The sequence below is a fragment of the Herpailurus yagouaroundi genome, unplaced genomic scaffold (assembly GCF_014898765.1).
Source record: "Herpailurus yagouaroundi ecotype Mexico unplaced genomic scaffold, PumYag 190, whole genome shotgun sequence".
NCBI lineage: Eukaryota > Metazoa > Chordata > Mammalia > Carnivora > Felidae > Herpailurus > Herpailurus yagouaroundi.
In genome coordinates, this window is record NW_024412421.1 from 2034092 (window position 1) to 2047104 (window position 13013).

The 13013-nt window shown below is 36.4% G+C and overlaps 1 protein-coding gene across 6 annotated transcripts in view; it reads left to right on the top strand.

Moving 5' to 3' along the window:
* Positions 1–13013, top strand: part of PHKB (phosphorylase kinase regulatory subunit beta) — a 267004-nt gene that overhangs the window by 221637 nt on the left and 32354 nt on the right. For all 6 annotated transcript variants that reach the window (XM_040497929.1, XM_040497930.1, XM_040497932.1 and 3 more), the window contains 7 exons: positions 2310–2393; positions 2875–2979; positions 4408–4490; positions 4690–4780; positions 10552–10613; positions 10700–10862; positions 12292–12373. In XM_040497929.1, coding sequence (XP_040353863.1) covers positions 2310–2393; positions 2875–2979; positions 4408–4490; positions 4690–4780; positions 10552–10613; positions 10700–10862; positions 12292–12373 — 670 coding nt within the window. The remainder of the gene's footprint in view (positions 1–2309; positions 2394–2874; positions 2980–4407; positions 4491–4689; positions 4781–10551; positions 10614–10699; positions 10863–12291; positions 12374–13013) is intronic.

The following is a 13013-nucleotide window of genomic DNA, read 5'->3' on the forward strand; positions in this document are numbered from 1 at the left end:
AGCACATGTAGCTCTGGAGGACATGCTCCCTCATTCATCCATCAGGTGTTTGCTGAGCACCAGCTATATGCTGGGCAGAGTGCCAGCCAACCCAGGATATGCTGTTCTGTAGGGAGATAACAATGCAGAAAGAGAAAGAGACACAGACGTAACTCTGACACGGAAGTGTACACCATAGCAGAATCAAAGAGACATTAATTTTGTGTATAGTGAGGTAGATATTTGAAGTCAGTTCAAATCATAATCAGTAGATTATGTAGAAACAGTTGGTTTGATTTTCCACTTAGGAAAACAGGTTAGATTTCTACCCCTCATCAAACAGAAAAATAAATTCCAGACAAATTAAAGATTTAATGTATTTAAAACCTTGAATTGCAAATACATTGTTCTACATGTGCTCAGCAAGACAAGCAAGTATTTCTAATAAATTTTAACTGATAAGTGAGCAGTATCTTGTAGTACGAGTATTACATGATGCTGAATGTCACATGATCACAACTGAGCCAATCAATGGTTCTTGAAATTTGCTTTGACATACAAGTGCTTGGGATTACAAGCATGTTTCTGGAATGAATTAGTCTTGCAAACCAAAGTTTTACTTATTTTTTAAAAAATGATTTAAGCATAAAATCACTAGGAAAAATATTGAAGAGCAGTTTACAGCTGTTTGGAGTGAAAATCCATTCTTAGAATAATACAAGTGCTAAAAAAGCCATTAAGGAAATGATTGACAAATTTGACTAAATATAGCTGAAGATGGCATATCAAAGGTGCTTTGTGAAATTTCCTAGTAGAAAAATGTTTAGATTAAAATACCACATGCTGAAATGATGTTTGACCTACTATGCAATCATTCTCACATTTCATCACAACATGGAAGATGAGTGAATTGGGTAAAATATTTATACAAAAGGTAATATTCTTAATATACCGAGACCTCTTACAAATCAAAAAAGAATGAAAAGTGCCCAGTAGAAAAGGGAACAAATGGAAAACTTTATAGAACATACAAGCAGCCATTAAATATATGGGAAAATGGTCAACCATAAATTATTTGAATTGAGTAGTTTAAGATGAAATATCATTTTGACCCAAGAAAAAGGCCCATGCACTGTTAATGCCAATGTAAATTGGTCCATTATTTCTACACGGTGACCAACCTGGCATTATATTGCAAAGAAAACATATATTCTCTTTGATCCAGCAAGTCTAGGAGATTATCCTACAGAAACAATAGTACACCATCCAGAGATGTTTATTGAATTGGTTTGAAATAACAAAAAGTTGGGAACTACCTTCATCAAGGGATAGGTGTTAAATAGGATTGGGTAAGGAGGCTTCTAATTGGATTCAATGCTCAGCTCTGGCACTGATTAACAACTGAATTATTCCAAGTCCCTCTGTTTTTACTTTGTAGAAATTCTAGAAGTTTCTTCTCCACTGTGGCACCTTTTTCTGTTTTCCAGTAGTGAGGGCTACAGATATTTTTTTGGGTCTTTATATTTCTTCCATTATTTCAATATTGAAATGTACAGTAAATGCATACACTCAGTTTACCATCTTGAAACTGGAACACCACAGTACTAAATTTTAACAAGTAGGACACCAAAGAGATATATATAGTATATGAACCCATTTCTGTAAACATACATACATATTGATTTATGTGTGTAATATGGATATATATTTATCTGTGTATTTTTAAAAATCTGTAACCCTGCCTATACTTCACATGTTTTTTAGGGCTCACACAATGAATTACACTTCCTTCAACATACATTAAAGTGCAAGAGTTATCACCTACAGGGTTGTGAGAGTAAACAGCACCATTCACTTGGAGCACGTGGCTTACATTTTTCATAAAATTCATATTATCAAAAAAATCAATAAAGACATTTCCATTTTTGTGGGAAATACTTGAAAGTCGGAATCTAGTAGGAGATGTGAGTCCCTGAATTTTAAAACTTTCATCAGATTTTTTATTACACAGGAAACATTTGCCTCTTTGTGTTCTTTTATGAATTGGACAGAACCCTGCAAGTTGTACGTTTATGATAGCACAAGAAAAATGTCAACTTTTAGAATGTTGCTTTGCAGATCTGCAAAGATATGCTCTCAAATCTCTCAGTGCCCCCAAATCTAAGTTGACATCATTGGCTGGCTTATTTTCCTACAAATGTATTGAATAAGGTTTCCCTGGCCATTTTTCCTCTGGAAAGATCTGAAGTTAGGGCATTAGGGGGACAAAGGGGGCAAAAAAGGAAAAGCATGGATTCTTCTTGCCTAATTTATAAATTTATGTCTTACAGGCTTATTTCCACCTGGGTATCAATGAAAAATTAGGACTCTGCGGAAGACCGGATAGACCCATTGGCTGCCTCGGTACATCAAAGGTGGTTATGAAATTTCCTTGTGGAGCAGTGTTCAGATTATAAAACCACAGAATGAAATGATGTTTAATCTGCTATGCATCCATTCTCACATTTCATTACATACTTAGGCTGCTTATCTGAATTATTATTTTCTACGAGTAAATCTTACTGTTTATTTTGTATGATATCACAGAAGGCTTCTAGGAATGAATAAGCATCTAACTGCTATATTATTTCTGAACATTGTAGGATACCTGATTATGACAGTTTTTATTCAAACAGGCTTTTTCCATCACAGTAGAGATGGATTACTCTATTAGTATACTGATCTTACTGATCTAATCAAGAAACTTTAAAATTTCATTATCAGTTTTAATTTTTTATTATGGCTTATGCTACTGTACCTGTGTCTTTGGTTCTGTTATATATATACATATAACATATATGTGTGTGTGTGTGTGTGTGTGTGTATATATATATTTTTTTTAATTATCTCTTACAGATTTATCGCATTCTAGGAAAGACTGTGGTTTGTTACCCTATCATCTTCGACTTAAGTGATTTCTACATGTCTCAAGATGTTTTACTGCTGATAGATGACATAAAGGTAGTTTCAGAGCCCCTTTTTATTGAAATTGAATGACTTTGTTTCTACTGATTTTCTCATATGAAATTGAGTGCTCCTGGAGTCTGTGACACTGGGTTAACACAGTGTAAAATATGAAAGTAAAACAATGTCTGCGTGGCTTTGGAGAAAGAGTTAAATTGCTTGCAGCATTAGAGTAATAGATGGAGTGTGTTTTATATTAAGTTGTATGACTTTGCTTGATAGACCATTCTACAAATGGAATGAAAATATATAGTTTATAAAGCAGAAGGGGAGCCATGTTCATACGACAGCAGTAGTTTATCTCTTTTTGAACAAAAGTTGAGTTAGCAAGATAATTTTATTTATGAAGAATGTCAAGTAAAACCTCAACTGACTCATAACACACAGTCAGTTAAAAGTTTCCTCCACTCCCTTTTCCATTTGCAGAGTAGAGAAGCTTAGAGTCATGGTTCAGAGCATGAAGTCTAGACCCAGATTCCATTTGTTAAGATATTGGCTGTACTGTTTATTTACCAGCTGTGTGATCTTGGGCAAGTTACTTGGGCAAGACACAGAGAAGTCTCTTTTCTCATCTGTATAACTGAATAATAATAAGGATATTCTGAGAATTAAATAAGTATGTAAAACACTCAGAATAGTGCCTGACATAGTGAAGTGTTATGTAAGTCTTTGATATGATGATGATGACAACGACAGTAGAAATTGAGTCAAAAAAAGAACTCTTTCCACATTTCTGATGGTCTGTATAGATTCTGTCTAGGTTCTTCTACCTGCTGTAATAAATGCACAGTAATGTGGAGTGAGGATTAATCTTTTAAGAGACAACCCCTGGGTTGATTTTTCCTCCCTGGGACCATTCTTTGTTTTTTTCTTTTTTAAGTATTTATTGTAATTCCAGTATAGTTAACATACAGTGTTATATTAGTTTCAGGTATACAATATAGTGATTCAGCAATTCCATACATCACCTGGTGCTCATCACAACAAGTGCACTCCTTAATCTCCATCACCCATTTCATCCTCTCACCCACCTCCCCTCTGGTAACCACCAGTTTGTTCTCTACAGTTAAGAGTAAATTTCTTGATTTGTCTCTCTCTTTTTTTTTCTTCCTCTGGGACCATTCTTGAATTGTATTTTTTAGGCCACCAAAAAAGAAGCAGCCTTAAAATATGTGCAATCTGATTACTTCTAAGAATAAAGTTTAAAGTCAAAAAAGTTTCAAACTTAACTTGTATATATTCATACTTGTAACATGTATGTATCAGAACATTTCTACACCTATGTAGTCTATCCTACCCAGAGTTTGACTCTGAATTGTCTTGATATATGAGAGTTTTTTTGGCTCTTTGCCACAACTGGTTAAACATCCTGATCAGCTCAGATATGGTGCCATTACATTCTACCTCACTCTTATGTTTTGATAGAATGCACTACAGTTCATTAAGCAATACTGGAAAATGCATGGACGCCCACTTTTCCTTGTTCTCATCCGGGAAGACAATATACGGTAGGTTGATGAAAGAAATGAGGTATGCCCATCTTCCATCTTTAAGACTGTGAATCCTTTGGCAGCAGGGCTTCCTCCTATTTTTATATCTTTGCATGTGTCAGAGAGACTTGCATATGTAAAGGATACTTAGTATTAGATTTTTTTCTCATTCTGTTGTTAATAATGCACCTTTTGTTTGTCTGTTTATATTTTTTAGAGGTAGCCGATTCAACCCCATATTAGATATGTTGGCAGCCTTTAAAAAAGGAATGGTTGGAGGAGTCAAAGTTCATGTTGATCGTCTACAGGTAGTCTTCTGAATTTCAATGTGTTTCTGTTTTCATGACAAGTAAGGCACAGATGCAGCTGTATTTCTTCATATATGTTCTGTTTAAGGCTTTTGCTTAAGCTTTTATTTTGTGCCTACCTTCCTATTCGTGTTGTAACCATCAGTTTATCTTATTCCTCCAATCTGATGCTTGAACAATTGGAGTGGTTTCCCAACCTGAATTTTAGACTTTAATAACTCATCTCCAACCTCTGTTTTGCAGTTGAGGAAGCTGGTGTCCAGAGTAGTGAAGTGACCTGCTATATAATCTTGTGCCTTTAGGCACAGGTACCAGTTGCCTAACTCCCTGGTCCAGTGTTCTTTTCCCTGCTCCACAGTAATATCCAACCTGGAGATAATCTCCGTTCATTTCAGGACCTCACAGCACCGTTTCTCAACTCCTAAATAACAAAGCCCCTTGTGGTCCCCTATTAGCCAGAACAGCCTCCCTGCCCAGTTATCTCCTACTAAACACTTTGTGTTTCAGCCAATACAGATGAATTACTGTGTTCTGACTTTGTGAGGTTCCGCCCCTCTGCTCATGCCATTTCCTCTGCCTGGAATAAACTTCCTTCTTTCAAGGTGTCTGCTCTTTAAAATCTTAACAAATGTTAGGAGCACCTGGGTGGCTCAGTTGGTTAAGTGTCCAACTCTTGATTTCAGGTCAGGTCATGATCTCACTGTTCACGCTTCAAGCCCCACATCGAGCTCTGTGTTGACAGCACACAGACCCTGCTTGGGATTCTCTCTCACCTCTTTCTCTGCCCCTCTTCCCTGCTCACACTCACACATGTGCTTTCTCTTTCTCACTCTCTCTCTCTCAAATAAACTTAAAAAATAAAATAAAATAAAATAAAATAAAATAAAGTAAAAAAAATAAAAGTAAAATCTTACCAAACTTTAGGGCCAGTTCTGCTAATCACCTATGCCAAAAGTAACAGTACTCTTCTTGAACATCCTTTTATGACCTTTGACATGAACTACTTGGATTGTAGTCCATCATGGACTTAAGTGCCTTACTTATTTCCTATGAAGAATTGTGATTATCTTGTAGAGTCTTTCATGTAGTAGGTTCTCAATATTGAGTAAGAAAAAAGGAAAATTTATAGAGGGACCTATATAGGTAATATTACAAATGGCATGTTTACATATTTATTCACCAGTGCTTGTGTTTTGCATATTTGATTGATTTTTATCTAGTTTTTTAAATATCTTTCCTCGTTATTTTCTGTCACTTTCTGTTGCTATTCTATTGTCTTTTTGTCATGGTTCCTGGAAAAATTTCTTTCATATTTATCATGCAGCTTCTCTGTTAAGTTTTGTATTTTGACTATCATGGTTTTAATTTTCCATTTTCATAATATCATGTTTTTATTTTCTAAATATTATAATTTATATTCCTGAGATTATCAACTAGACAGTTTTTGAAATTTTATTCTCTGCCTTATATCTTTCAGGTTTCTTTTTTCTGTTTTGTGTGTATGTGTGTATGTGTGTGTGTGTGTGTGTGTGTATGCGCACATGTGTGCACTCAGTATTTTCATGTTGGAGGCATTTGTCAGATATGTGGTAATCTTTATCTATCCATTCATTTTTAAGAGTGAAAGAATAAGAAGTTTATTGGGAGCTCTGTGTTTAGGAACAAAGATTCTTGTCATGATGAAGTCATTTATCAGGTAGTCTGGTGGCAAGGGCTCTTTTTGTTGGGGGAAACCCCAGCTGCCATTATCTAGAGATTTTTTTCTCTTAGGCTCTTCAGTTTCCAAAATAATCATCTAACTTTTTGTCTGAATGGCATGCATTTTGCTTTCATGTGCTGAGAACAGGGTTAGGGAAGAAGCCAGGGGGTCCCACAGTACTGTGTAGTCTTTCACCTTAGTCTACTGTTGAATATTTGTGTCCACTGATCTCTGTTGTGCCTTATACCCTTGAGAACAGAGTCTTTAACCAAAGAATAGGCTTCTTTTCATTTTGTAGAATGGAAACTTTATACTTATTAAACAACAACCCTCATCCCCCCGACCCTAGCCTTCATCTTCTCTTTAATATAGTAAATGAAAATAGCATCTATATGCTTCTCTTGGATTTCATATCAAGTCCTTTCAAATTTCCTTAGTCTGTGATCCATGGGTTCTCTTGTCACTAGGCCTCAGCCTCCCTTCATAGCTTCATCACCCAGGATCTTTCCATCTAGCTCATTCCTTGCCCTGCTTTCCACTCCCCAAGTATACTGGGTACTTTCAAAATCCCTAAATGTAATTGGAATTTTTTCCTGCTCATGCTGTTATTCTATTCTAGAGTTGTTTTTTTTTTTCTTTTTTCTTTTCCTTCTAAATACTTTAATTTTATAATTTAGGTCAATGTCACCTCTTTAGTGAAGTCTCCAAGGTTGAATTAATTTCTCATTCCAGTGTGTTCCTGTGGCATTTTGCTTGAACCTTTGCTATAGCTCTTAATTTAGGTGTAGCTAGTTTCCTGTGTCTGCTTCTCTCTGTGGATTGAAAACTCTTTCAGGCCAAGTTTGATTCATCTCTGAATTCCCAGAGTGATCTGCTCACTACTGTTCTCTCTGTAGGAAATGTGTAAATATTGGTTCACTGATTCAACAGATATTGATTGAGCTCCCTCTCTAGGCACTGGGGATAAAATAGTGGAAAAAAAAAAAAAAGAAAAAGAAAAAAGCCAGGTAGGGATGCAGGATGACAGGATGGAGTACAGTCTTCGGTAGAATGTTCAGCTAGAAAGGATCTTCATAGGATAGAATTAGGTATTGCAGAGCAGGATACCTTTTTGAATATTATATTTCATTTGACATATATATAATAATATTAGGTTATTTAATTACCATCAGAACTAAAGTATTAGTGCCTAGTAAAGCTTTTTTATAAAACTAATTTAGGAGCCTCTGTTAACAAACTGATTTTTTTTTTTTTTTATCTAAAGCTCTAGAGGGGTGCCTGGGTGGCTCAGTTGGTTAGGCAACTGACTTCGGCTCAGGTCATGATCTCACGGATCATGAGTTCGAGCCCCACTTCGGGCTCTGTGCTGACAGCTCAGAGCCTGGAGCCTACTTCAGATTCTGTGTCTCCCCCTCTCTCTACCCCTCTCCTGCTCACACTCTGTGTCTCTCCATCCCTCAATAATAAATAAATGTTAAAAAATATGTAAAGCTCTAGAGACTATTAATGGAATTTAACATTTGCCTATTAACATTTACCTTATGGGCTTAATCAGTACATAGGGTGGATAGACTAAAAATAGAAAATATTAAAATGATTTTTCTTATGTTTTCAGAATTAACTATTAGCTTTGAGCATCAAATAATTCTTGATTCTTCTCTTTTTTTCATACTTTACACTTTTAGAATCCATTATCAAATCTGGTTTTCTCTACCCTCAGATTATATCCAGAATCTAACCACTTCCCATCACCTCTAACACTAACATCATGGCCCAAGTTACCATCATACCTCACCTATATTTTTACAGCAGTTTCCTAAATTCCTACTGGCCATAAGACAGTTAGCATCTTCATACTCTGCCTGGTCATAAGACAGTTAGATTATGTCACATATCCTAAGCCTCCAATGACTTTCTCTCACTTAAAATGAAAACCAAAGTCCTTCCAGTGGTCTTTGTGCTGTCCATGATCTGGACCTTTTTTTCTGACCTCATCTCCTAATGATCTTCCCTGTCTACTGTACTTTATCCACACTCTCCTCTTTACTGCTCCTAAAGTACATCAAGCATGCTTCTACCTCAGGACCTTTGCACTTGCTATTCCCTCAGCCCAACACATCCTTCCTTAAGATCGATATTGTTGACTACCATCTTTCCTTCAGTCTCTGTTTACATGTCACCCTACTAGAGAAGCCTTTTCTGATCACCTGTATAAAATGACAAACCTTCCTCCTCCTACTCCCCCACCCCACTTCCCGTCCTCTACTTTTCTTATTTCTACTTTGCCCTTAACATCATCAGATAGAACATATTTAGTTTTTTGTTTATATTGTCTACTTCCTACACATACCTAAGGTCAATTTGAAGAAAGCAAGGATTTTGTGTATTTTATTCTTGCTATATTCTTAATACTTAGTTGAGTGCCTAGAACATGGTAGGTGTTCAATAAATATTTGTCTAACCAACCAGAGAGTAAGATGTGGAGATGTAAGCCTGAATATTAGGAAATAATCACTCAACAGACTTCTGTTATGCTCAACATTGCTATCTGCCCAGGTACAGACTGTTCTCAGACCCTGAGTATTGCTGGGCCACATGAAAATGTGCAGATCGGTTGCATGTTTGGCCTTCTTCACTCAAACTCTGCAAGGAGACTTTAGTATGATTGCTGGTAATATGTCCATCCTGACATTTGTAGTGGGTATTTGTTGATTGATGATCTACTTTTGTTTATGAGTTTCCAGTAGAGGAGAAGGCAGCACAACTCTGGGTGGTTAGCCAACAAGTGAAACATTTCCTGTGTCATGTTGCTTCATATTTGAAAAGAACAGTGTGAAAACAAAAAAAGTGTTATATATAAGACGGTTTTGATTAAAGAATAACCTTATTTTTAAAATAATAATCTTATGGCTTTTTTAATGCAGTACATTTCTCAATTTTATCTGACAGTTCATCAGATAATTAAAAACGACACATATTGCTAAAAACACCACTGTGGGTTATCATTCATTTATGTTCTTTACCCATGAACCATGGACCAACAAAAACTGTGTTTGAGTTTGGCCTTATTTAGTCTGCTAACCTATAATCAGGAACTAATGAAAAATAAAATCTGAATATGGGTTGCCAGAATGTAGAGAAGCACTGGCTTCTATAATCAACACCTTCATGTTCCTGAAAATGGAGATTGGCAGTATCCCATCATTGGATGTCCCTGAAATATTATGGTAACAGAATTCATAGTGCAATTTCACATCATTTTTCCCAAAACAATTATAGCATTTCTAGTTGTTTTTTTTTATTTCACACTATTTTTAAACACTTTAATAGGTACTGAATTTTAATTCTAGCTTAAAAGTAAATGCCCACACTTCTAAGAATAGAGAAAAAATACAGTTCCTTTCATGTTGACTTTCCTATTTATTATGACCCATGAACTTGTAGCTTGATTTGTATGTTCTTTTCTTTTTTTAAAAAAATTTTTTTTCAACTTTTTTTTTATTTATTTTTGGGACAGAGAGAGACAGAGCATGAACGGGCGAGGGGCAGAGAGAGAGGGAGACACAGAATCGGAAACAGGCTCCAGGCTCCGAGCCATCAGCCCAGAGCCCGACGCGGGGCTCGAACTCACGGACCGCGAGATCGTGACCTGGCTTGAAGCCGGACGCTTAACCGACTGCGCCACCCAGGCGCCCCTGTTCTTTTCTTTTTTAAGTTTATTTATTTATTTTGAGGGGGTGGGGAGGGCAGAGAGAGAGAATCCCAAGCAGGCTCCGCACTACCAGTGCATAGCCTGATGCAGGGCTCAAACTCACAAACCATGAGATCATGACCTAAGCCAAAATTGGACACTTAACTGACTGAGCCACCCAGGTGCCCCTATGTGATCTCTTTTTAAGAGGGTTTTGTTGTATATGAAAACTTATCTGATTAGAGTGCTCATTTAAGAAATTACTTAAAAGAGTTGTGTGTAGTTTTTTAAGTAAACTTTTTTGAAGTATTACATACTACAGATCATAAGTGTATGGCTTCATGAATTTAAGAGTTGTGATTTTTCTCAACTACATTTCAGACACTAATATCTGGAGCTGTAGTAGAACAACTTGACTTCCTACGAATCAGTGACACAGAAGAGTAAGTCCTTTTGGGTTTTTATTAGAAAAGCGGGAAATTAGAATTAGAAATACAGGAAACCTGAAACTTTTTCTTTTAATTTCTAGGCTTCCAGAATTTAAGAGTTTTGAGGAACTAGAACTTCCCAAACATTCAAAAGTCAAACGACAAAGCAGTACCCCCAGTACTCCTGAACTAGAACAGCAACCAGATGTCGCCATTACCGAATGGAAGAACAAGCCCACCCATGAAATTCTTCAAAAACTGAATGTGAGGAAGATGTATTTCCCACATGGCTCTGAGTGAGGTTGGCAGGCAGGAATTCTCAGGGGCAAGCCATCTTTCTTTTGTCCTCTCAGAGAAGGTAGATAAATGTGCCTGGGTAGATGGCCTCTCTATATTAGGGGTAGTAATGAGAGAGATTGTTCTCATTGTTAAGACATTAGCATGGATGTCTTAAACATGCTTAAGGAGTAGGGATAAATTGGGTTGCCTTGGGTATGAAGGTATTGTATGAGCCATTAAAGAAGTTATGTCAGGAATAATTCCCTTTGGGATCTCCAGACTTCTCTTTTAGTACACTTCCCTTCTTTTTCCCAACTTAGATCTCCTCTCCTGCCCTAGTGTTTAGGTCTTAATGTTTGCTGTAAGTCTCTCCAGTCACTGTGGAAAGCAATCCTATGACCACATCCATGTGAATATTATGTTACCAACTTAATTTTTACCTTCCCTAAGATTATTTGCATTTTATTTTATTTATTTATTTTTTTAATTTTTTTTTTCAACGTTTATTTATTTTTGGGACAGAGAGAGACAGAGCATGAACGGGGGAGGGGCAGAGAGAGAGGGAGACACAGAATCGGAAACAGGCTCCAGGCTCTGAGCCATCAGCCCAGAGCCTGACACGGGGCTCGAACTCACGGACCGCGAGATCGTGACCTGGCTGAAGTCGGACGCTTAACCGACTGCACCACCCAGGCGCCCCCGATTATTTGCATTTTAAAAGAGGTAGTGCGAGAGTGGAGTACAGTAGTTATTCGAGGAAATGAAATTCTAATGATAGAACTAAAATACTATGACATCTTGTTGGGCTATACCACAAATTTGAGCATGTAGGTTAAATATATATCTTTCCAGACATTATTAGTCCTTGTTATTGATTGACATTATCTATAGATCTCCATTACCATGAGTATGATATGGTAGGCATAAAACACATAGCATGGTGTCATAATACATATAAAGCACTCTATATATGTCGTCTTCTTTTATCCATCTCCTCATAATAGGTTGATAGCAACATGGTCTCTCACTTATGAATAAGCAATGTACAAAACGGAATGGTTGAATGGCATGGCCAAATTTCTCAGAGAGTGACAGAATCAAGTATTAATCAAGTATTAGTGCTTGTAGACATTTTCTATCCCTTGCTTATCTTATTTACTGGAAAATTTGATTATTAAATACTACCACATGAGGAAGCCAACTTGTCTACTCTCTGTCTCCAAGACACCTTAGATAAATAGTTGTGTAATGTCATCTGATGCTTGGTAATATATCAGTAACAATTGATCTGGCAGATCTGGCAGATCAGTAACAATTCCATGGCAGATTTCCTCTCTGCATCATGTGGTTACATTTCTGTGGTAAATTTTGTACCCATTTTATTCCAGTTACTCACAGTGATTTGTATTTTTAGGACTGCAGTTGTCTGGCTAGCCAAGTCATCCTGCTGGGTATACTGCTCAAAAGAGAAGGCCCCAACTTCATCACCAAGGAAGGTAAATATACATGCCTAACAGAAAATTTTTAAATAATGAGATCTCTCTATTCTTGGGTATGTATCAAATATACCTTTTGAATAGATACTAAAATGTTATGTTATTTTATCCTCCATTAAATGCTTTTTTTTAACCTTTAAATGGAAAATGTTTATTCATACCCCCTAGAGTAGAATAGACTGATGTATGAACTCCTAAATTGCTTTCATGCAGTGATGCTTGATTGTTTCTCTGATTGTCTAAATGGTGTTAGGGCCTCATTCTGCCTGTGACTGTTAACCTTTGATGACTTCTTTCATAGTTGTTTATTGACAGTTTCTGTTTCCAGTTTTAGTTTCTGTTTGTTTTTAAGAATAATATTGAATCATTAAAGCTATAAAAATTAGCTCCTTCATGGTCTGCAGCAGCCATTTGAAATGGAACATGATATTTAATAGAACTGTGCTCTAAACATTGTTAACAAAAATAAATCATTTCTAATCATGTCCATTCTGCATTAAGGATGTAACCCAATTATCCCTGAAACCCACACTTGTATGTTGAGTCACTCTAAGGGAGTCTTGAATTCTATATCATGATCTGCTTCTGTCATTTTATTATATAGAATAATATAGAATACATTCCAAGATACTCAAAGTTT